The sequence below is a fragment of the Oryctolagus cuniculus genome, chromosome 17, assembly GCF_964237555.1.
Source record: "Oryctolagus cuniculus chromosome 17, mOryCun1.1, whole genome shotgun sequence".
Taxonomy (NCBI): domain Eukaryota; kingdom Metazoa; phylum Chordata; class Mammalia; order Lagomorpha; family Leporidae; genus Oryctolagus; species Oryctolagus cuniculus.
In genome coordinates this window covers 48,154,606-48,175,781 of record NC_091448.1, presented here as the reverse complement: position 1 = coordinate 48,175,781, position 21,176 = coordinate 48,154,606, and the positions used below count along the sequence as shown (strand labels likewise).

The 21,176-nt window shown below is 61.8% G+C and overlaps 1 protein-coding gene across 4 annotated transcripts; it reads left to right on the top strand.

The window, feature by feature from the left end:
• Positions 1-1,727: 1,727 nt before the first annotated feature.
• CLUH (clustered mitochondria homolog) lies at positions 1,728-20,066 on the top strand. Of its 4 annotated transcripts, none has more exons than XM_051824496.2 (26): positions 1,728-1,946; positions 8,376-8,578; positions 9,338-9,509; positions 10,301-10,444; positions 10,595-10,719; positions 10,817-10,971; positions 11,051-11,176; positions 11,448-11,595; positions 11,760-11,852; positions 12,619-13,313; positions 13,932-14,155; positions 14,318-14,419; positions 14,592-14,692; positions 15,101-15,253; positions 15,341-15,403; positions 15,519-15,763; positions 15,926-16,010; positions 16,103-16,256; positions 16,339-16,478; positions 17,005-17,085; positions 17,162-17,287; positions 17,370-17,491; positions 17,724-17,817; positions 17,920-18,054; positions 18,132-18,205; positions 18,745-20,066. In XM_051824496.2, the coding sequence occupies exons 1-26, from the start codon at positions 1,847-1,849 to the stop codon at positions 18,929-18,931; spliced, it is 4,047 nt and encodes a 1,348-aa protein (XP_051680456.1). In that variant the 5' UTR covers positions 1,728-1,846; the 3' UTR covers positions 18,932-20,066. The 4 variants fall into 4 exon arrangements, with proteins under 4 accessions (XP_051680456.1, XP_051680455.1, XP_008269134.3 ...); XM_051824495.2 differs by having other exon boundaries at positions 1,729-1,946; positions 14,315-14,419; XM_008270912.4 differs by lacking the exon at positions 1,728-1,946 and adding an exon at positions 5,274-5,891.
• The last annotated feature ends 1,110 nt before the right edge of the window (positions 20,067-21,176 follow it).

Genomic DNA, 21,176 nt, shown 5'->3' with positions numbered 1-21,176 from the left:
AAGTGCTTGGGCCCTGCACCCCATGGGAGACCAGGAGAAGTACCTGGTTCCTGCCATCGGATCAGCGTGGTGCAGCGGCCATTGGAGGGTGAACCAACGGCAAAGGAAGACCTTTCTCTCTGTCTCTCTCTCTCACTGTCTACTCTGCCTGTCAAAAAAAAAAAAAAAAAAAAAAAAAAAAAAAAAAAGAAACTGCTTCCTGCAGAAGCTGGGCCTGATTCACTGCTGATCCTCCCGCAGCCCTGAGTTCCTGCGGGTCTTGCAGTCCCTGTATGGAAGACTTGGGGCTCAGAGTGTTCCACACTCCCTAACGTGCTCCGGTGACCACCACCTCCTCCCAATAGATGGGTGAGGCGAGATAGGTGGGTGTGGCCTTTTACATTATTTGCTTGTTTCTTTATTTGAATGGGAGAGAGAGAGTGGTCGAGCCCACCTGCTGGTTCACTGGCCCACAGCCATTTGGGGAGTGAAGCAGTGCATGGAAGATCTCTCTTCTCTGCCTTTCCCTCCCTCTCTCTGTTACTGTGCCTTTCAAATAAATAAGTATATATTAAAAGACCGAGAGAGACTTCCGATGTGATCCGGTGTCAGGTTCCCGCATACCTGCCTTCTGTGTAGATCCAGGAGTCAGGTCTGGCTCAGATTTCCAGCCTTTTTGTGCAACAGTCCTAACTCACCTCCCCAGCCCAGCTCAGTCTTCCTTATCTACCCTCCAATCCCCAGCGGCCACAGGGATCATTCTGAGACGCGAATCTTATCACTTTCACCTCCCTTCCTCGTGTTTAAAGCCTTCCTCCTTTCACTGGCTCCATTTCTCACTGCCTGCAACTGCAGGACAAAGTCTACTTTCCTTTGCAGTCTGTGCAAGGCCTTAGGTAGGCATTCCGCACCCCCCCCCCCCGCCCCACTTCAGCTTCCCCAGACGCATAAATCCTGGCAAACGCTGGGCACATGCATGGAGAGCTTCACAAGGGCTCCCTGGGCCTGTGCAGAAAGACCAGCCCCGTGTGTCTGGAGATGTCCTTGGCAATGACCCAGTTCAAGCGTCACCTCTGCAGCCATCGCCAACCTGGCTCCTCAGTCCCCACCAAATATGAACTCAAGGGTCCAGGCTGTGGATGTCCACTGACCTAGCTCTAATCTCGCTCCCTGTGCGACCTTGGTCACAGTTTTCTGCACAGTAAAGCGAGGATACCAGCCTGCAAGTGACACTCCCTGTGGCGGGGTGGGGTGTCCAGGACGCTGCTGGGGGAGGGGGCCTTGTGGCTCAGGATAAAGTTCGACACTTCATCCCCAGGCCCGGTGACTGTGTCCTAGGCTGCCCTCCACCCTACTCCCACTCCCTGGGCGGGAAAGGACACCTCGGTGAGGAGGGCGCCGTCCAGCGAGCGCACGGTCACTGGGCAAATTTGCAATAGGAAGTAGAGGGTCGCTGGGGGAGGGGAGGTTGAGCATGTCGGTCCTAGACCAGTCTCCACCCAAGGTCACGGCGACCGCCTGATGGGCCGCGAACGGCAGGGACGCGTCCCTGAGGCCCCGCCCCTCGAGAGGCCAAAGTTTCCCTCTCCCTTGTGTCAGAACGCGTTGCCTTTAAGGCATTCGGGAAAGTCACCGCGTCGGTGGACGGCCGACGAGGCGCGGCGCGTTTTGTCCCTCGCGAGCTTCCGTGGGCCGGGCCGGGCGCGAGGGCGGGGCAGGGGAGCGGCGGAGGGGTCAAAGGCTACAGCGCGCACCACGTGGGCCGGTGACTCCGTCCTTCCCGCAGCGGCCGCGGCGCGCAGGGCACTTGGGTTAGTGGCGCGGCGGGCGGCGCGGACAGCTGAGCCGGACGCCCGCTCCCGCCGCCATGGTCATCAAGACGGACGAGTTGCCGGCGGCCGCCCCGGCCGACAACGCCCGAGAGCACGGCCCGCAGGCCGGCGGCAAGGGGAGGCCGAGTGCGGCCGGTGAGCGGGGCCGGGGCCAGTGGGTAGCTGGGCGGGGGCCTGGACCGGGCCGGGCGGGCGGGCTTGGGACTCCGCGGGGACCGCTGCCTTCCCTAAGCGCCAGGCCCGGTGGCACCTCGCGGGGCCCTGCGTCGGGCCGCCCCCGCCCTGAAGGTCACCTTCACTGTCGCCCCCGGCGGCGGCCTGGGCTTCGCACGTGGGGTCCCGGGAAGGGCAGCTCCGGCGGGCACACGCGCGCCGGGTCGCGGGGACACGTGCGCGCACACGCGGTGTCGGGGTGCGCCGCCGCGGCGGACAGATGGGCTCGGCCCCACCCCCTGCGGCCCCCGGCGGGGGAAGCTTCTGGCCTGGGGTCACTCTGACACTTGCGGGCCGTTCTGCCTCGGGCCGCTCCCTTTCCGCTTCGGGCTCCCGGACAACGCCTGCGACGGCAGGGCTGGGCTTCGTTTAAGGGTTCCCAAGCTTGGTCCGGGAAGAGCACAAGTTGCCCGGGGGTGGGCGAGCGGGCGAGAGGTGTTGTGAGGGGGCGTCTCTAGTTCATTCTCAGGGGCAAGGTGTTAACTGCAGGTCCTCAGGCTCTGGTCATTGCTCTTCCAGGTCGGCTGACCCCGGGGGTCTGCCGGTGTATGGGGGAATGCCAGCTCCATGGCAGGGAGAGGTGTTTGTGCCAGAACTTGATCATTAACCTGCCTTATTGCGAAAAGTGGGTCAGACTCGAGTTGCTGTGTTTAAGGCAAAGGTCATTAGTGTGGAGTGGAGCTCCTCGTTCTCCCCCAGGGGGGCTGTCGTGGCCATTGCTTTTGGGAGTGGCTGCAGCTTGTCTGGGGCACGGCCTGCCGCTCCTTACACCGCCTCTCGGGCCAGCCCCTCAGCTGTCAGCGCCCCAGCCTGGGGGCTGGACCCTGGGTAGCAGTGGGAGTGCAGAACTCCCACTAACTCAGTAGGCACTTGTGGTCTTAGCCCTTAATCATCATCTGCTTCCCAGGAGGCAGCTTGGGTAGGCCTCCTGACCCAGCCCCCACCCCGGTGCACAGCTGAGTTACCTTGGGGTGGGGGCAGGTACCAAGGAGCCTTGCTGATTGCCTCAGCCAAGGCTGGAGCAAAAACAGTTGCTGATAACCACAGCCCACCAGGGTGTGTTCTGAATCAGCGGAGCAAGCTAGATAAGAGGGGGCTAGGGCTGCCGTTTTCCCCTGCAGCTGAGAGACCAGAGGAGCTGAACTGACTCGCCCAAGGTCACACAGCCATTTGGTTGTTGGGGAAGCTTTTTGGATTTGTAGCTCACGGCCAGAATGCCAAGGCTGACCCAGCCTGGTGGGGAGAGGGGGAGGAGCAGGAGCGTGGCGGGTTGGTTTAGCTCAGGTGTGGGAGCCAGAGCTCCTGTAGGAGAGAGGGGAGGGAGAGTCTGGTGGGGGAGCTCCCAGAGGGCCTGAACGAGGCCCCTCAGCCAGGGCCTCCTTGTGGGGTGAGCTGGGGCAGGGGCAGGGGCAGGGCACAGCTGTTCGTCTTGGGGAAGCTGGGAGCGTTCTCAGTGGATAGGCCCTTGGCTCCTGTGTCCCTGGGAAGCTAGTGTAGATAGCCAGCCTGGGTCTATCAGAAGAAAAAAGGAGCCTTCGTGTAGGCCCCCGGCAGACCCCCCCCCCCCATCAGGACTTAGCTCTGGAAGGCTCCCCAGTCTCTTTAAAGAGAGGTGATCAGGACCTGTGGGGGGGTGGACAAGGGTCTGTTACCTGCTTGGGAATTTAGGGGTGAAGAGAACGGGCAGGTTTTTCAGGTTCTGCCTAGGGGAGGGATCCCTGGAGTTGAGGCCTAGAGAGGGAGGAGAAGGTGATGGCCGACTGGAGAGGATTTAGGGGCTCACAGGAGCTCCCCCAGTGGGATCCTGGTGCTCTTTCTTGGCTGGGGTCTGGACAGAGGAGCTATTGGAACCCTGGACTGTCTTCAGACCCTGCAGACCTGCTCTGGCCTGGGTGGGCCCCGGAAGGAGACACAGGTGCCTGCTTCCTTGGGGTCTTCAGTCTAGGCGGCCTGCTGCCTTGCCCATTCCTTGCAGCCTTGGGTTTCTGGGGTGGAGTGATGTGCCTTTTGGGGCCTTACTTCCTGCTGGGGCCTCAGCTGCTGAGTCTTTGGCTGGGGTGTGGCCTGGCTTTGGCACTGTCTCTTGAGACCATGCCAGATTGGGGAGGCACACAGAGGCCACCTGTGGTGGCCTAAGTTTCTTCTATTTGCTGCTTGTGGGAGTCGTGTGCTGCCAAGCCAGGGCTGGGATATGCTTCTCCCTTCACTGGTCTGTCCGTGCCCGTGCGTGTGCACTGGTGTGTGCACAGTGCCAGCGGAGCTTGCCTGTGAATAAAGCACTGGGCACCCCCTCCCACCCTTTTTCACTAAAGCCTGATCCTCAGAGCTGCCTCCTGGTTTGGGGGAGGGGGGTGGTGCTGGCCTGGGGGTATAGAGGCTTTGGGGAGCCAATGACTGGAGAAAGCTCGCCGTCTCAGGCTGTGGCCCGAGGCCTAGGAGGAAGCCAGTGCTGCTCACCTCTTGCTCTGCAGCTCGGCCCCAGGAAGCACAGTGGCTTGTGCTCAGGCCCGAGCTTGGGCGCCACACCCGGTCTCCTCTTGACTGCTTTGCTGCCGGTTGCCTCTGTGACGTTGGGCAGCTTGCTTATTCGTCTTCGGGAGCCTCAGTTTCACTAGTGAGACAGGGCGGTTTAGTTGAGTTAGGGACCTGCTGCGGGTGAGGCCTGGAGCAGCCCTGCTCTGTGGTGATCTGAGTGGCGATGCTCATCCACACTCCCCTGAGGTCATTGCCAGGCTGCCTTGCCCTTCCCCCTTCTCCAGAGGGTTAGGGATGTTTAGGGGTGGGGTGGGAGCTCTACCTGGGCTTAGTCTTCTTACCAGCTGGTCTTTGTGTGAGGCCTGGGGGAGAGGGGCCCTGGAGAGGCAGGGCCTTTGCTCCCCAGCCCACCCCTGCTGGTTAGTATGGACAGTGCAGCAGCCCTGGCTGGGCCTTGGCAACAAGTCAGAGGCCTGGGAAGGCGCCCTGGCGGGGCTGGGCATGCCGCTTCTCTGCAGCCCAGCGGCCTTCAGCCTCCTGCTGCCAGCTCTGTTTTCCCTGGGGGAGACACTTGGTTTGCTCCTGGCAGCGCAGGGGCTGCTGGGAAGAGAGCCTGCCAGCTTCCTGGTGGAGCTTGGAGGCTCAGGGCGCCAGTGCATTTGTCCTCTGGGAGAGTGGGGGCCCATCCCCCTCCCACCAGAACCAGTGACGAAGGGAGAGGGGATAGCTGCCAGGTCACCTGCAGGGGGCAGCAGGAGCCAGAGGCTCCACCAGCCTCTTGACCCAGCAGGCAGGCAGGGCACCAGTGTGTGGGACGGGTGGGCAGGGGTGGCCACTTCATGGCCTGGGCCTGGGTCTGTGCCAGCTGTTGCCAGCAGCTGGCAGAAGCAGTCTTGCCCACCTCTAGGAGGGTTGGAGCTGAAGAGAGGACCCCTTTGCTGGGCCCTGTGCGTTCCAGCCAGTCCCCTGGTCCCTCAATCCTGAGGGATCCAGGGAGTACAAATTCGGGGTTCTCCTGTTCCTTTAACGGCTCCACCAGCAGCGAGTCCCTCTCTGGGGCACCTGGAGACGTAGGCCTGAGCGCTGAGAACAGCACCCTTTGGGGTCCCGGAGCCACTGCGGCCTCCTGGCCCTCAGCCGTCCTTCTGGCCGACCTTGAGCAGGATTCAAGGCAGGGGGAACGTGCCCTTCCCCAGGCCGCCCCAACAGGCCTGGCCTCACTGAAACCCGAAGCCAGCTGGAGCTCCAGCCGTGTTAGGGCAAGGGTAGTGGCAGAGGCCGGAGCTGGGACCACAGGCTCTGCTGGGCCGGAGCTGGAACGCCGGTCACCTCGCTGCCATGGCAGCCCCGAATACCCAGAGCTGAGGAGAGGGCAGCCGCCGACTGCACCAGGTGGGCCGTGGGGGCAGCGCCAACTAGCTGGGCCTCCTGCCGGGGAGGTCACTGGGCCTTAATCTAGTGGGAGGGAGACCTTCAGGGTCCCTTGGAGGAAGGGGAGGGACAAGACTGGCTGTCGCAGCCCCAGGGGTGCCGGGCTCCCTGGGCTGGGGAAGGAGTAGGAGCTGGGGCCACCTTGCCTTGTCTTCCGCCCTTCCCTGTGTCATCCCCACTCCAGACATCCCAGGGAGCACAGGCTGCCTGTCTGGAGCCAGGTCTCTGACCCATCTGAGAGCTCGAAACTGCTGCTGCCCTTTGGGTGGGGCCCTTGCTGGGGCTGCCAGCCAGCAGGGCGCTTCCCGGGTGCTCGGTGGGGGCAGCTGTTGCTCTCTGCTGTCCCTCTGACGATTGGAAGGCTGACCCTCCCGTCTGCCTTTCCGATGGGGCCACTCCCTCTCCAGGGGCTTCCGGTTTCCCTGCCAGGGCTGTTGGCTCCTAGTGTGTCCTTGTGGTTCTTGGGAGTTTCATCCAGGTTTGGAGAGAGGAAAGAGGGCCCTTACCTGATCTCCTGGAGGCCCTAGTTATCACTGAGTTGAGGGCTAAGGGAAAAGGGTGGCTTCTTTTCGGGTCCTGTGTGTGCCCCTGTGCTACTCCACACGTCTGGGGGTCTGAGCAGGGCCCGTAGAGTGCTGGAGAAAGGCGCTGCATGCCCACTGCTGACAGCCAGGGATGAGGGGAGCTGAGATCAGAGCAGGGGAGCCGTCCTCCCCACAGCCTTGCTCAGACCCGGGATTGTTGAGCGCCAAGCCAAGGGGGTCAGCTTGTCCTAACAAGCGGGCCTTGGCGGCCAGGGTTCTCATTTGCCAAGTGGGTTTTTAGGCAGGCTGTGGTCTGGTCTGTCTTTTCTTTCGTAGAGATTTATTTATTTACTTATTTGAAAGATAAGGTGACTGAGAAGGACGGACAGAGGCCTTTGATCCATTGGTTGGCTCCCCGGTGATCACAGCAGCCAGGGCTAGGTCAGGTTGAAGCCAGGAGTCATGTATTTGGGTGACAGGAGTCCAGGTATTTGGAAGGCTGTATTTTGCTGAAGGGAAGGCTCCCCTCTTCCCGTGTCTCCTGGGGAGAGGTGGATGGTGTGGCCTCATGCCCCTACCTGCTCACGGGTGTCTGATGTAGCTGAAGGTAGCTGTAGTCCATTCATGGATCTGACGCCTTTTCACTGGGCCTGGGCGGGCAGGTGGGAGGTAGAGCTGCCACCGAGAGCACAGCAGCATGCTGTCCTGTCTCCTGGGAACCAGGGGCTCATTCTGCTAGTGAGGCTTGTTGGGCAGGCTTCTGGAATCAGGCTTGTTTCCCCTTGGCCCTAAAGGATGCCTAGGAGCTTGAGGCAGGGGCTGGGAGCGACAGGGGTGACGTCAGGTGGAGGCCCGAGTGTGCTGGCAGAAGAAACTGTACTTGGGAAGAGTGCAGTTACTAAGAGAAGGGCTGCAGGTGCTTTCCTGGAGCATGATGGGTACCTGTGCCCAGGCCAGGGCTGCAGAGGCCAGCCCCCGTCCAGTTGGAATGTGAGGTTGGGTGACTGGATTGAGGACTAGACAGAGCAGGGGGTTCCATCGAGACTGCATTGACACCCAGGGGGCAGCTAGCTGTTGATGCCTGGAGGACAGTTGGCAACTTTTTTTTTTTTTTAAGAGTTATTTTTTATTTGAAAGGCAGAGTTACAGAGAGGCAGAGAGAGAGAGGTCTTCCATCCACTGGGTCACTCCCCAAATGGCCGCAAGGGTTGAAACTGAGCCAATCTGAAGCCAAGATCCGGGAGCTTCTTCCTGGTCTCCCACGTGGGTGCAGCAGTCCAAGCTGTTGGACCATCTTCCACCGCTTTCCCAGGCCACAGCAGAGAGCTAAATTGTAAGAGGAACAACTGGGACTTGAACCAGTACTCCTATGGGATGCCCACACTGCAGGCAGCGGCTTTATCCACCATGCCACAGAGCTGGCTCCCTGTTGGCAACTTTTAATGAAAAGCATGAGCTATGAGGCAGGAGGGTGTTTGAGGCATGGGAGAGGTGAGGTGAGAATGAGGGGCCAAGGCTGGGACCCCAGCACCCACAGCTCAGTACCATGGAACAGCCCGGAGCTAGAGAGGGCAGGGCAGGAGTGTTGCGCTGGTCAGGAAAAAGGAGGAAGAGGGGGACAGGCTGGTGGTGTAGGGCGCTGCTGGCATGCCAGGTGCACTAGAGAAGCCCCGTGGCCTTGGCCTTGAGCAGGGTGTGGTTTGGGCAGCAGCTTGAGGTGAAAGCCCGGCTGTGGAGGGTGGAGGAGCAGCGTGCGAGAAGGGAGGGTATGTGAGAAGGTGGTGGTCTGCAGGCGTGCGGAGGGCGAGGTGGGTTGCACTGTCAGGGCTAGGGCAGCCCCCATCCCACAGGGCGTGTGCCCACTGGGCTCAGGCAAGGCACACAGGCGCCTCTGACTTAGCTCCTTTTTTGTCACCTGCAGAGCCACCATCAGTCATGCTGCTGAATGGAGACTGCCCAGACAGCCTGAAGAAGGAGGATGGGGCAGCCGAGCCTCAGAGGGAGAACGGGCTGGATGAGACTGAGCCAGGAGATGAGACCACGGGACAGGAAGTCATTGTCATTCAGGACACCGGCTTTTCTGTGAAGATCCTGGCCCCTGGGATCGAGCCCTTCTCCCTGCAGGTCAGAGGGAGGACGGGGCTTAGGGGACCAGGGCCTGGGCCATCTGGATCCAAATCTCACCTTTTTTGCTGGGCCTTGCCCAGGGTGGGCATAGGAATCAAGTCCAGGTCATTGCCTCATTGCCAGGGCACAAGAACCAGCAGGGACTGCAGCCCTGTTTGGGAAGGGAAATAATGTTGTTGGGGTCCCAGGACTCTCAGCTTCTTGCTCTGGGACCTTAGTAGGTCACTTCTCTGGGCCGTGATTTTACCATCTGCCAGTGGGGTGGGTCATACTGGTGGTCTCCAAGGGCAGAGCCAACCCAGAGGCCTTGCAGGCTGGTAACTCTGGGGACCCAGGCCAGGCTCTCTTAGGTCGTTCTCCATAGACATAGACTGGGGCCCCAGAGCACTGCTTCTGGAAGGCGAAGGCCGTTTACATTGAGAACCCTGGCGTTGGACAAAGGAGGAAGCCAGTTTGTTTGGTTTCTCTCCCTGTCCTGCCATCTCCCGTGCTCTGCTCCAGGCCCGCCTTTGGTCTGCAGGAGTAGTTTATGGTCGTGGCAGGACCACTAGGCTCTATCCTATGCGTACACAGGTGCAAAGGGGCATGGTGTGTCTGGACAGGGCTTAGAATTTGAAAGCCCTGTGGGAGGCTGAGTATTGGGGGGCATTTATTCTAGGGATTTGGGAACTTTGGGCTGGGTGTAGGTGCTGTGTCCTGGTTCCTTGCTGTGTGGCCATTCAGCAGGGTGGCCTGGGCTGGGCCTTTTCTTGGCAGGTGTCACCCCAGGAGATGGTGCAGGAGATCCACCAGGTGCTCATGGACCGTGAGGACACGTGTCACCGCACCTGCTTCTCACTGCACCTAGACGGCAACATGCTGGACCACTTCTCAGAGCTGCGCAGCGTGGAGGGGCTGCAGGAGGGCTCAGTGCTCCGCGTGGTGGAAGGTTGGTTTGGAAGTTGAGAGTGGTCAGCCAGGGGAGGACCCCAGGTGGTGTGCTGCCTGCCCCTGCTGGCAACTCTCTCACAAATGAGCCAGTGGATATGGGACCGGAGTACAGGTCTACTGCTCAGGATACCACACCTGCACCCTCAGTGGCATGGCCTATGGTTTAAAGAACAGTCATAATTCTGAACAAAGCCAGACTGGGTTAGGAGCCAGCCTGATGAAATTCAGGCAGGATAAGTGTTAAGTCTCATCTCCCTTTGGAGTGGGAGATCAGGCCCAGTACGGAGGAGCTGTCAGTGAGGGGTGGAGCATGGTTTGGGTGTAAAATCGAGGCTCCTGTATGCTCCAGTACTCTGGGTAGAAGCCACTCAGGCTCCCCCATCCCCACAAAAGAACCACCCATGAAGCACTCTGGGGGGGCAGTGTTGAAGTGGGAGCAACCTGTACAGCCTCAGGACACCCCTGAGTGAGGGCTTCCGTGGGGACCTTGTGGTCCCCAAGGCCTGTATGTCCTCAGTTGGCATTCTGCGGAAGGTTCTTTGTGAGCAAGGGTCCCTGCCCACCAGCAGACAGGATGTGTGCGCGCGTGCACGTGTGCATGTGTGTGCAAGTGCAAACTGGAGCACCTGCTCATGTGTTCATAATGAAACTTGAAAGTGGAAGCCTAAGTTGAGAATTCAAGCCAGCCAATTGCACCTGCTCCCCCCTCTCCCATTCCCTGTGCTAGGCAAGTAGTTGTGGAGGGGAGGGAGGCCCCCGCCCTGGTAACACTGGCCTCTCCCCCGACAGAGCCATATACGGTTCGAGAGGCCCGCATCCACGTGCGCCATGTCCGAGACCTGCTCAAGAGCCTGGACCCAGCTGATGCCTTCAATGGGGTTGACTGCAACTCCTTGTCCTTCCTGAGTGTCTTCACGGATGGCGACCTGGGAGGTGCAGGCGGTGCTGGGACCCAGGGTGGGCAGGAGGGCAAGGAGGCCAGGGGCTGGCCAAGGGGCTGAGGCCTGGGCCCTCTACCCGGAAGCCACCTTGAGGGAAGGAGGTGGCTGGCCCAGGGCTGACCACCAGCCTCGGGTCCCTCAGACAGCGGGAGGCGGAAGAAGGGTTTGGAGATGGACCCCATCGACTGCACGCCACCGGAGTACATCCTGCCAGGGAGCCGGGAGCGACCGTTGTGTCCCCTGCAGCCCCAGAACCGTGACTGGAAGGTGGGGCTCACTGGGGAGCAAAAGAAGAGGGTCTCTGGTGGGACGGGGAGGGCACCCTACTAGGAGGCAGGCCTGGTCATGGCTGGCAACCCTGCAGCCCTTGCAGTGCCTGAAAGTGCTCACCATGAGCGGCTGGAACCCGCCCCCTGGGAACCGCAAGATGCACGGTGACCTCATGTACCTGTTTGTGATCACAGCTGAGGACCGGCAAGTCAGCATCACCGCGTCCACACGGGGCTTCTACCTGAACCAGTGAGTCCCTGTCGGCCCCGTGGCTCCCGGCGGGCCCTGCGCCTCAGGGCCTGGGGCTCAGCACTGCCCTCTCCTGCAGGTCCACAGCCTATCACTTCAACCCCAAGCCTGCCAGCCCCCGCTTCCTCAGCCATTCCCTGGTGGAGCTGCTCAACCAGATCAGCCCGACCTTCAAGAAGAACTTTGCCGTGCTGCAGAAGAAGAGGTAGCGCCTGTGCCGTCACCCTGCCTTGACTTGTGCCCCAGGGGGTTAGAGTGGGCCAGCCTGCGTGAACTCCTGCGCCCCCGGTGTCAGGAGCACCCCTGGAGGAAGCTGTCAGACAGCAGCCCTGGGCAGGTGCCCATCTGCTTCCGCCTGACTCTTGGGCCAGAAGATGCGGGAGCAGGGGTTGAGGTGGTTGTTGGGCTCAGAAGGGGTCTGTGGCCGGCTCTGAACTTGGTGGGCTGCCCATCTCCCCGTCCCCTGCTTGCCACAGGGTCCAGCGCCACCCGTTCGAGAGGATCGCCACCCCATTCCAGGTGTACAGCTGGACGGCCCCCCAGGCCGAGCACGCTATGGACTGTGTGCGTGCCGAGGATGCCTATACCTCGAGGCTGGGCTACGAGGAGCACATTCCCGGACAGGTGCGTGCAGCGTGGGTGCCCTCCCCGGTGCCACGCTGGGCTCTGTGCTGCTGCCGGAGGCTCTGCCTGCCGTCTGTTCACTTAGGGGGCTGGGGACTGTCCATGGGGAGGGGGAAGAAGGGGACTGCTCACACTGAACCTGCATCTCCCTGCCTGCTCTGCAGACCCGGGACTGGAACGAGGAACTGCAGACAACAAGGGAGCTGCCCCGCAAGAATCTGCCTGAGCGGCTGCTCCGAGAAAGAGCCATCTTCAAGGTGCCTGAGCCCCGTGTGCCTGGACGCTTTGGCCTCACCACCACCTGCCGGCTGGCGCTCTAGCAACAGAGGGTAGCTGGGCTGGGCCCAGCCCTGTCAACCTACTGCCTCTGTCAGACCACTCCTGTCTGGTCTCTAGGGAGGGAGAGGGCTGTACTTCCTTTGCATCAGGGCCGAGTGCCACCATCTGACCCATGTATGCCCTTCACTGGCCACATGGAGCCCTCCCCGGGCACTGCTGCCTGCCCCAGCCCCACAAGTGTGGCAGCACACTGGGTCATGCTGTCAGCTCACTTGGGCTTAAAAGTTATTAGTACTGTTAACTAAGAGAAATGAGAAAAAAATAGTAACTTTTTAAAACCCCGTAATCTTCCTGCATAGAGATAATAGTAAAAGTAAGAGCTGTAATTCTTGGGCACTAACTTTGCCAGGGGTCATGCCAGGTCCTTTGTGGGCGTTGCTTCCTGTGACCTTGTAGACACCTCATAAAGGTCAAGGTTCCTCTCCAAGTTCAGCCGGCACACACCCAGTGGATCTCGCACGCCTACTCCAGTCTTCACGTGCCTTGTTAAGTGTGTGGCGCTTCTGTCTCTGAGTGTGTGTTCCCTCTGGGGAGTAGTTTTCTTGCCTTTTGCTAAGGTTGCTCAGCTGCCATGGCAGGCCTGCCCTGTCGCCCCCACAGTCTGGGAGAGGGTGGCCAAGGTGGGACCAGGCCAGGTCTCCGCTGGGCGGCGCCTCCCTCACCCTCCCTCCTTGGCCTTGGCAGGTGCACAGCGACTTCACCGCGGCAGCCACGCGAGGCGCCATGGCTGTCATTGACGGCAACGTGATGGCCATCAACCCCAGCGAGGAGACCAAGATGCAGATGTTCATCTGGAACAACATCTTCTTCAGCCTGGGCTTCGACGTCCGCGACCACTACAAGGACTTCGGCGGGGACGTGGCGGCCTACGTGGCACCCACCAACGACCTGAACGGCGTGCGCACGTACAACGCGGTGGACGTGGAGGGGCTGTACACGCTGGGCACGGTGGTGGTGGATTACCGTGGCTATCGTGTCACGGCCCAGTCCATCATCCCCGGCATCCTGGAGCGGGACCAGGAGCAGAGCGTCATCTACGGCTCCATTGACTTTGGCAAGACGGTAGTGTCGCACCCGCGGTACCTGGAGCTGCTGGAGCGCACGAGCCGGCCCCTCAAGCTCCTGCGGCACCGGGTGCTCAATGACCGAGACGAGGAGGTGGAGCTGTGCTCCTCGGTCGAGTGCAAGGGCATCATCGGCAACGACGGCCGCCACTACATCCTCGACTTGCTGCGCACCTTCCCTCCCGACCTCAACTTCCTGCCCGTGCCTGGCGAGGAGCTGCCCGAGGAGTGTGTCCGCGCCGGCTTCCCCCGCGCCCACCGGCACAAGCTCTGCTGCCTACGCCAGGAGCTGGTGGACGCCTTTGTGGAGCACAGGTGAGGAGCGAGCCGCCGCCGGGCCGGGGCAGGGGGGGGGTCACCTGGTTGTCCTGGGCCGCATCTGTGAAGGGGGATGTTTGGACACTTGGGCTAGTTCGGACCCAGTCGGCACAGCCTCGCTGGCGCCCTGTCCCCACCGACTCCGAGTCAGGCGGTGACATGCACAGATCCAGGGGCTGCGTTGTAGTTGCGGCTCGCGAGCTCTTCGCCTGGACATCAGCCAGAGCGGTGCTCTGCTCTTAAGCAGCCTGTGGAGTCTGCTGAGGCGGCTAAAATGTCTCACTCGGGGCCCGGCGGCAGGGCACTGGAGATCACTGCTTAGCGGTCGGCCACGTCGAATGTCGCACACTGTGAATGGTTCTTTCCTCACGACGCCTGTGGTGTTTCTGCCCTTGCTGAGTGCCCCGGCCTGGGCAGGGAGTCCTGGTCCTGCTCTGCCAGCTGCCTTCTTCCTGGGGAGGGCGCGCTGTCTGGCTGCAACCTGCTGCTGCCCAGTAAGAGTTGCTGGGCTGCCTGTGTGTGTGCGCTGTGTCCGGCAGGCAGGAGCCCGGGAGCTGGCTGTGGGCCCTGCGGCCAGCAAGGCTTCTGGGTCCCCTTTTCCATCTCCTGCACCAGGTACCTCCTCTTCATGAAGTTGGCTGCCCTGCAGCTGATGCAGCAGAAGGCCGGCAAGGCCGAGAGCCCCGCCCCGCTGGAGAATGGTGGGCCCCTCTCCTCAGAGGCCAGGCCTGCAGACCCCCCGGGCCCTGAGGCGGGAAGTGAGGAGGAGGGCGGCAGTGCGAGCGGCCTGGCCAAGGTGAAGGAGCTGGCGGAGACCATCGCCTCTGACGACGGCACAGGTGCATCTGCTGTGGATGTCGGGGGCGGGGCCTGAAGCCTGCCCTGGTAGCTGCTCCCTGGCGGGTGGCTCGTGACCCAGCCCCACGGGAGCGGGCAGACATCCCAAGCAGCTGGGGGAGAGGCGTGGGGCTGCCTCCCATCAGGCTGTCTCTCCACAGCAGACCCTCGGAGCCGGGAGGTGATCCGTAATGCGTGCAAGGCCGTCGGCTCCATCAGCAGCACGGCCTTCGACATCCGCTTTAACCCTGATATCTTCTCGCCAGGCAAGCAGCTGGGGCCTCGACAGGCCCTCTAGCGGTGGGGACGGCACGTGGTGGGGTGGCGGTGGCGGTAGACCTGTGCGCCCCTCAGCACTGGTCCCCGCAGCCCAGGCGCCCAGGGCCCGCCCTTGCCTCTCCCTGCCTGGCTCCAGCCTCTGTGCTCGCTGTCCCCCAGGGGTGCGCTTTCCTGAGTCCTGCCAGGACGAAGTTCGGGACCAGAAGCAGCTGCTGAAGGATGCGGCCGCCTTCCTGCTCTCTTGCCAGATCCCTGGCTTGGTGAGGGCGGCCCGCAAGAGCGGGTGGGGGACGTGGGGAGGGGGCTGTGGCAGGCTCTGCTGCCCCATCTGTCACCGACTCTGGAGCTTGCGAGTCAGGCAAGGCGGAGGCCACGCCAGGTGGGGAGCCTAGGAGGTACAGGGGGGTTGGGTGCAGGTCCTATCCTGGTCCCCCAGCTGCTCGCCCCACTCCTTCCCTCGCGGCCACAGATTCTGTGCCGCCAGCTCCCTGCTGGGCTCTCGGCTCTTCGCCCCCTTGCCCCTGCTCACTGCTCCCATCCTCGCTGTGGGTGTCTCCTGACCGGGAGCTGGGGTCTCAGCCCCTTCCTTCTCCCAGGGTCCTAGGACAGCGGGAGCTCCCCGGGAGTGCCAGGGAGGGCTGGGGGGCCTGACCTGCTGCAGTCCGCAGGTGAAAGACTGCACAGACCACGCGGTGCTGCCCATGGACGGGGCCACGCTGGCCGAGGTGATGCGCCAGCGCGGGATCAACATGCGCTACCTGGGCAAGGTGCTGGACTTGGTGCTGCGGAGCCCGGCCCGCGAGCAGCTGGACCACATCTATGTGAGAGGCGCTTGGGCAGGGTCGGGGTGGGGGTTGAGCAGGGTGGAAGTGGGCCTGACCAAGACTATCCTCTTCCACCACTTCCAGAAAATTGGCATCGGGGAGCTCATCACGCGCTCTGCTAAGCACATCTTCAAGACATACTTGCAGGTGCCCCCACCTCTGTCCCGCCTGGCCAGGGCCTCCCTTTGCGATGTGGGGCCCTAGGGAAGAGCCCTGGGTCGGGCCACGAGGGCCTCTGACTTGGATCAAAAATCTCCCTCAGGGAGTGGAGCTCTCGGGCCTCTCTGCCGCCATCAGCCACTTCCTGAACTGCTTCCTGAGCTCCTACCCCAACCCCGTGGCACACCTGCCAGCCGACGAGCTGGTCTCCAAGAAGAGGAACAAGAGGAGGAAAAACCGGCCCCCAGGGGCGGCGGACAACACAGCCTGGGCTGTCATGACCCCGCAGGAGCTCTGGAAGAACATCTGCCAGGAGGCCAAGAACTACTTTGATTTCACCCTGGAGTGGTGCGTGAGCTGGAGGCGTGGGGCCGGCGTCCAGCCCTGGTCACAGCGGGCCTGGAGCACCCCGGGTTTGGGGAAGGAGAGGTGGGGCTCCCAGGGGTCATGGGGAAGCAGCTGCTGCTTGGGCCGGGGGCTGGGCTGCTCAGCGCCTGCTGCCCCTTGCAGTGAGACCGTGGACCAGGCCGTGGAGACATACGGTCTGCAGAAGATCACGCTGCTGCGGGAGATCTCCCTGAAAACTGGAATCCAGGTGGGTCACAGGGCCGTGGGGGCAGTGTCCAGATAGCACTGGTGGTGGCCAGGAGCTGAGGCTGCCTGTGGGCGCTGGGCTGTGTCCCCCAGATCCTGCTGAAGGAATACAGCTTCGACAGCCGCCACAAGCCCGCCTTCACCGAGGAGGACGTGCTGAACATCTTCCCCGTGGTCAAACACGTCAACCCCAAGGCCTCGGACGCCTTCCACTTCTTTCAGAGCGGGCAGGCCAAAGTACAGCAGGGTGCGTGGCCAGGTGGGCTGCGTGGAGGTGGGAGCCCCCTTCGGCCCAGCCCTGACCTTGCTCTCCGTGGGGTGCCCCGCAGGCTTCCTGAAGGAGGGCTGTGAGCTCATCAGTGAGGCCTTGAACCTGTTCAACAACGTGTACGGAGCCATGCACGTGGAGATCTGCGCCTGCCTGCGCCTCCTGGCCCGGCTGCACTACATCATGGGCGACTATGCCGAGGTGGGCCTGCAGCCCCCGTGTGCTGGATCAGAAGGGGTCCCTGTCCGCAGGGCTAGGGTGCTGCTCATCTTGGGGCCCCTATGGGGAGACCCCAGGCCTTGCTTGTTCTGTGAGCCCTGGGGGAGTTCGCGAGCTTCGTGTGCCCTGACAGGAAAAAGGGGTGCAGGGCTTCCCCTCATGGGGGTGATGGCAAGGGGACCTCTCTGGTGGGCGGCAGGCACTGATGGCCCTGATTGCCCTGCAGCTTCAAAAGGCCACTCAGGAGGGCAGGCTTTAGGCCCCCTCTGCCTCTCCAGGCAAAGGGGCTGCTTTTGCCGTTGGTGTGGGCGTGGGTTTCAGTCTCTGTTAGGTGTTGCTGTAGTGAGGTTTTAGCTTTGTGTGTACACGTCAGCATAGACCGTTGGGACGACGGGTTTTTAAAAGGTCTTGGTGGGGCCTAGAAGCCCCGGCCATAGCAGTGGGCTTGGGCTCCCTGCCGCGCAGCTGCGGTGGAGCCAGTGTTGGGCTGCGCCACCCCTCTCTCCAGGCCCTGAGTAACCAGCAGAAAGCAGTGCTGATGAGCGAGCGAGTGATGGGCATCGAGCACCCCAACACCATCCAGGAATACGTGAGTAGCCAGTCGGGGGTGGGCCTGCGTGCGCGGGGGCCCCAGCCGCCCTGACCCATCCTGGCCCCACCTGCAGATGCACCTGGCCCTGTACTGCTTCGCCAGCAGCCAGCTGTCCACGGCCCTGAGCCTGCTGTACCGCGCCCGCTACCTCATGCTGCTGGTGTTCGGGGAGGACCACCCGGAGATGGCCCTGCTGGATGTGAGTGCTGGGGACAGGCAGCGGGGACCAGCCTCGGTCCTGGAGAGCGAGGGCTGACCAGGCCCCCCGACTGTTCCCCCAGAACAACATCGGGCTAGTGTTGCACGGGGTGATGGAGTATGACCTGTCGCTGCGCTTCCTGGAGAATGCACTGGCCGTCAGCACCAAGTACCACGGGCCCAAGGCCCTCAAGGTGGCCCTCAGGTGAGGCTGCGTGGGCCCAGGCAGGTCGTGAGAGGGACCCCTGCTCTGCCCAGTCTGCCTCCTGACAAGTTGGCTTCTCTGAGTTGCTGCTGCTGTTGTGTGCCCTGGGCTGTGGTGCACCGCATGGGTCAGTTATAGGGCGGGCTGTAGGGCTGTAGAGACCCCCACGGCCATCCCTCGTCCCCACCACCCCAGCCCACTTACACCCCCTGCCTCACCGGGCCTCCTGCAGCCACCACCTGGTCGCCCGGGTCTATGAGAGCAAAGCTGAGTTCCGCTCGGCCCTGCAGCATGAGAAGGAAGGCTACACCATCTACAAGACGCAGGTAGGCTGGGGCGGGGCTGGGGACCGGGAGAGGCCGGGGTAGCCTGGGGTCTGCCCGCAGCCCTGACCCCGCCCCCACCCTGTCTGTGCCTCTCTGCTGTAGCTGGGCGAGGACCACGAGAAGACCAAGGAGAGCTCTGAATACCTCAAGTGCCTGACCCAGCAGGCTGTGGCCCTGCAGCGCACTATGAACGAGATCTACCGCAACGGCTCCAGCGCCAACATCCCGCCCCTCAAGGTTGGTCCCTGGGCTGGCGGTGCGCCCGCCCCTGGCTCCGGGCCTCGCTCACTGGCGCGTGTCCCCCCCACCCTCAGTTCACAGCCCCCAGCATGGCCAGCGTCCTGGAGCAGCTCAACGTCATCAACGGCATCCTCTTCATTCCGCTCAGGTGAGCTGCGCCCGCCAGCTGCTGGGCCTGGAGGCTTTTGCATTTGAACTCCTGCAACCTTGGCACGGCTCAGAATCGGAAAGTGACTCCTTCCCCTGCATCACGGCGAATGCACTGCTGTCGCCCTTCCCCACACACTCTGACTTCCCACCAGAGTCGTAGCGTGCTGGGCACGGCGGCTGTTTCCTTCCTTGCTTGCGCACCGCTTAGCAGCGTGTTTCAGCCGTCTTTGGTATCAGCACGTGAAACCCGGCTCTGTTCCTTCTCTGCTGCCCTCCCTTCCTGTGCGCAGCCTCGGGAGACGCTGGACGTCCCTCCACTGGGGTGGGCAGAGCTGCCTCTCTGAGCTGGCCGTGAGGGCGCGCGGGTGCCAGGCCCCGCTGGTGGCCATGGCGTGTGCGCAGAGCTCACTCTGCCTGCTTCAGGGAGGGAGCACTTGCTCTGCATGTGTGACGGGGCCCAGCTTGTGTCCCAGAGCCAGCAGGGTGGTGGGGGTGTGGCCCAGTCTGACATCACTTTCACCCCCTCCTTCCACTCAGCCAAAAGGACTTGGAGAATCTGAAGGCCGAGGTGGCGCGGCGGCACCAGCTGCAGGAGGCCAGCAAGAGCAGGGACAAGGCTGAGGAACCCATGGCCACGGAGCCTGAGGCAGCGGGCCCCCTCCAGGACGTGGGCTCTCAGCCTGCGGCTGCCAAGGACCCTTCTTCCCCGAGCCTGCAGGCGTAGAAAGGGAGAGACAGATGGACAGTCGGTGGCCCCATGACTCCAGGAGGAAGGGGCGTGCCCTGCAGACTGGGAGAGGAAGCAAGTCCTCTTCTTCCATGTTCCACACCCTCCCCCTCCAGCATCCTCTGGGATCTGGCCTGGCCTGCCCACCTGCCCCCCAAAAGATAAGTGTTTGCACTGGTCAATGAGTATGCGACGCAGAGGTCTGATTGGAGACACTTGAATGGCGTGCGTGGCGTCCGTTCCTCAAGCAGATGTGCGCGAGTGTGTCGGTGCCCACGTGGCTCGCTCCGTCCCACCTTGTACATAGCCACACGTCCGCTCCGAGGGGGTGACGTGCACATGCGACTTCTCAGGTCCTATGTATGTTTGTCATGATGGCTGCTGCTCTTGCTGCCCCAGTCCTGGCCTGACCTGGCTCAAAGTCCAGGTTGCAAGCCAGAAACCACATGGGGGCTTTTCCTGTGTCCTGGCATGGGGGGCTGGAGCTCTGGCAGGGCTGGGGGCTTGGGGTATGCCTTCCTTCCTCATGGTGATTGGGCCTTGCTGAATCTTCGGGGCGTGAGGGAAGGGCTCTGCGGCTTGGTCTCCCAGACCCAGCCCTGCCTGTCTGCCCTTGGCCTAGCAGGAGGCGCTGCCACAGGCTCTGACTCACCTCCCCGCCCCCCAGTGGGGATAACCTTGGGGGCTGTGGTCTGAATGTATCCTCCCCATTTTAACCTGAGCTGCCTAACGCACAGTGGGGGTGGGGCGGGGGGTGGGGAACGAGGGCTGAATCATGGATCCTGGGAAGGGGGAGTCTTGGCAGACACAGGAGTGATTGTCACCTCTCTGTGGGCCTGCCTGCGCCTTGCCACACAGGCACTTTGTACAGAGTAGCAGTGGGGCCGCTTCCCTCCCACTGCCCTGTGCCTGCTGTTGGAGCCCTGTGGGCCCAGGTCGCCACCCCTGTGAGCCTGTGCAGGCTTTGTGGAGAGGGCTGCTCCTGGGTGGGGCCTGTCCAGACACCTTGTTTCAAAGGGAGTGGGCTGGAGCTAGCAAGCAAACATCCCACAGCTGATCAAGAACTTTTTCTTGTTTTTAAACCATCACGTCTTCATTTCACATTGGAATAAAGTGAGTTTTTGAAACCTGCTGCCCCAGCCTCCCGTGTGTTCTGTCACCGGGTCTCACTCAATTGTCAGGGCTTTGTGGCAGTGTCACCAGGAGATGGATGTGTAAATGAGGTGGAGTTCAAGGTTATGTTTACATGATCACTCAGGTGGGGCTTCAGGGCCTAGGCACAGTCAGGCACCAGCCCTCTGGGGGAGTTGCACTGATGAATGCCACCTGTCACTGGGGACAGGAGAGAAGGCCAGTGGGGACCTGTGCACCTGCCCCTGCCCCTGCCCCTTCACTTGAGGTGGGAGGATTGGGCGTGTCTGCAGAAAGCTTGGGTGCCGGGTTTGCTGCCTGGGGCAGGGTTCAAGTTGGCTGGGCTCTCCTGGGGCAGGGACTCTCTCTAAGGGGGGGGGGGTGTGTGTGAAGTCTGTAGTGGTGGTTGCAGGGAGCCCTTGGTGCTTCGTGTACTCGTTTTGATGCCTGATGGTTCCTGTGTGTCCTGAGCCAGCTGGCATAGAGACATTGCTGACCTCACGGTTTCCTTTTGATCCTTAGGGAAGGCCAGCCGTGTGAGCCTCACGCGCGCTTCGCCACCCACGGTTCAGTCCCATGAACACAGGTCACCATGTGGGCATTAGTGTCAGGCCTGCTGGTCACCCAAGAAGTCTTGCCTGGTTGAACCCTTAAATGTATTCGTGCCACTTTTAACAACTCAGAGAAAAAGGGTCTGCTGTTTTACAAAGGAGAAAAGGAGGCCGTGGGTGAGAAACCCAGCCTTTCTCAGTTTGTCCAAGCAGGGCGCATAGTGGCATCAGGAAAGGCCCGGGTGTGCCAGCTGGCATGCACTGGGGGCCACATGCGTATTTTATAAATTTAAAAGGTATTTCTAGAACTGTTGTCATTGAACTTTGAAGATTGCTATCTGGGTCCACTGCCTACCCACCAAGCTCTCATGGCTAAGTAGAGTACTGACTGTTCTGCAGCTGAGAACAAGCTATCCTGATGTGGCCCGAATGCTTCTTCACCTGAGCCCCCAGGACACCTAGGGGAGAGGAGCATCCTCAAGTGAAAGTGCTATGCAGTGTTCTAGATATCTTCCATCTGCTGGTCTGCTCCCCGGATGGCCACGGCAGCTAAGGTTGGG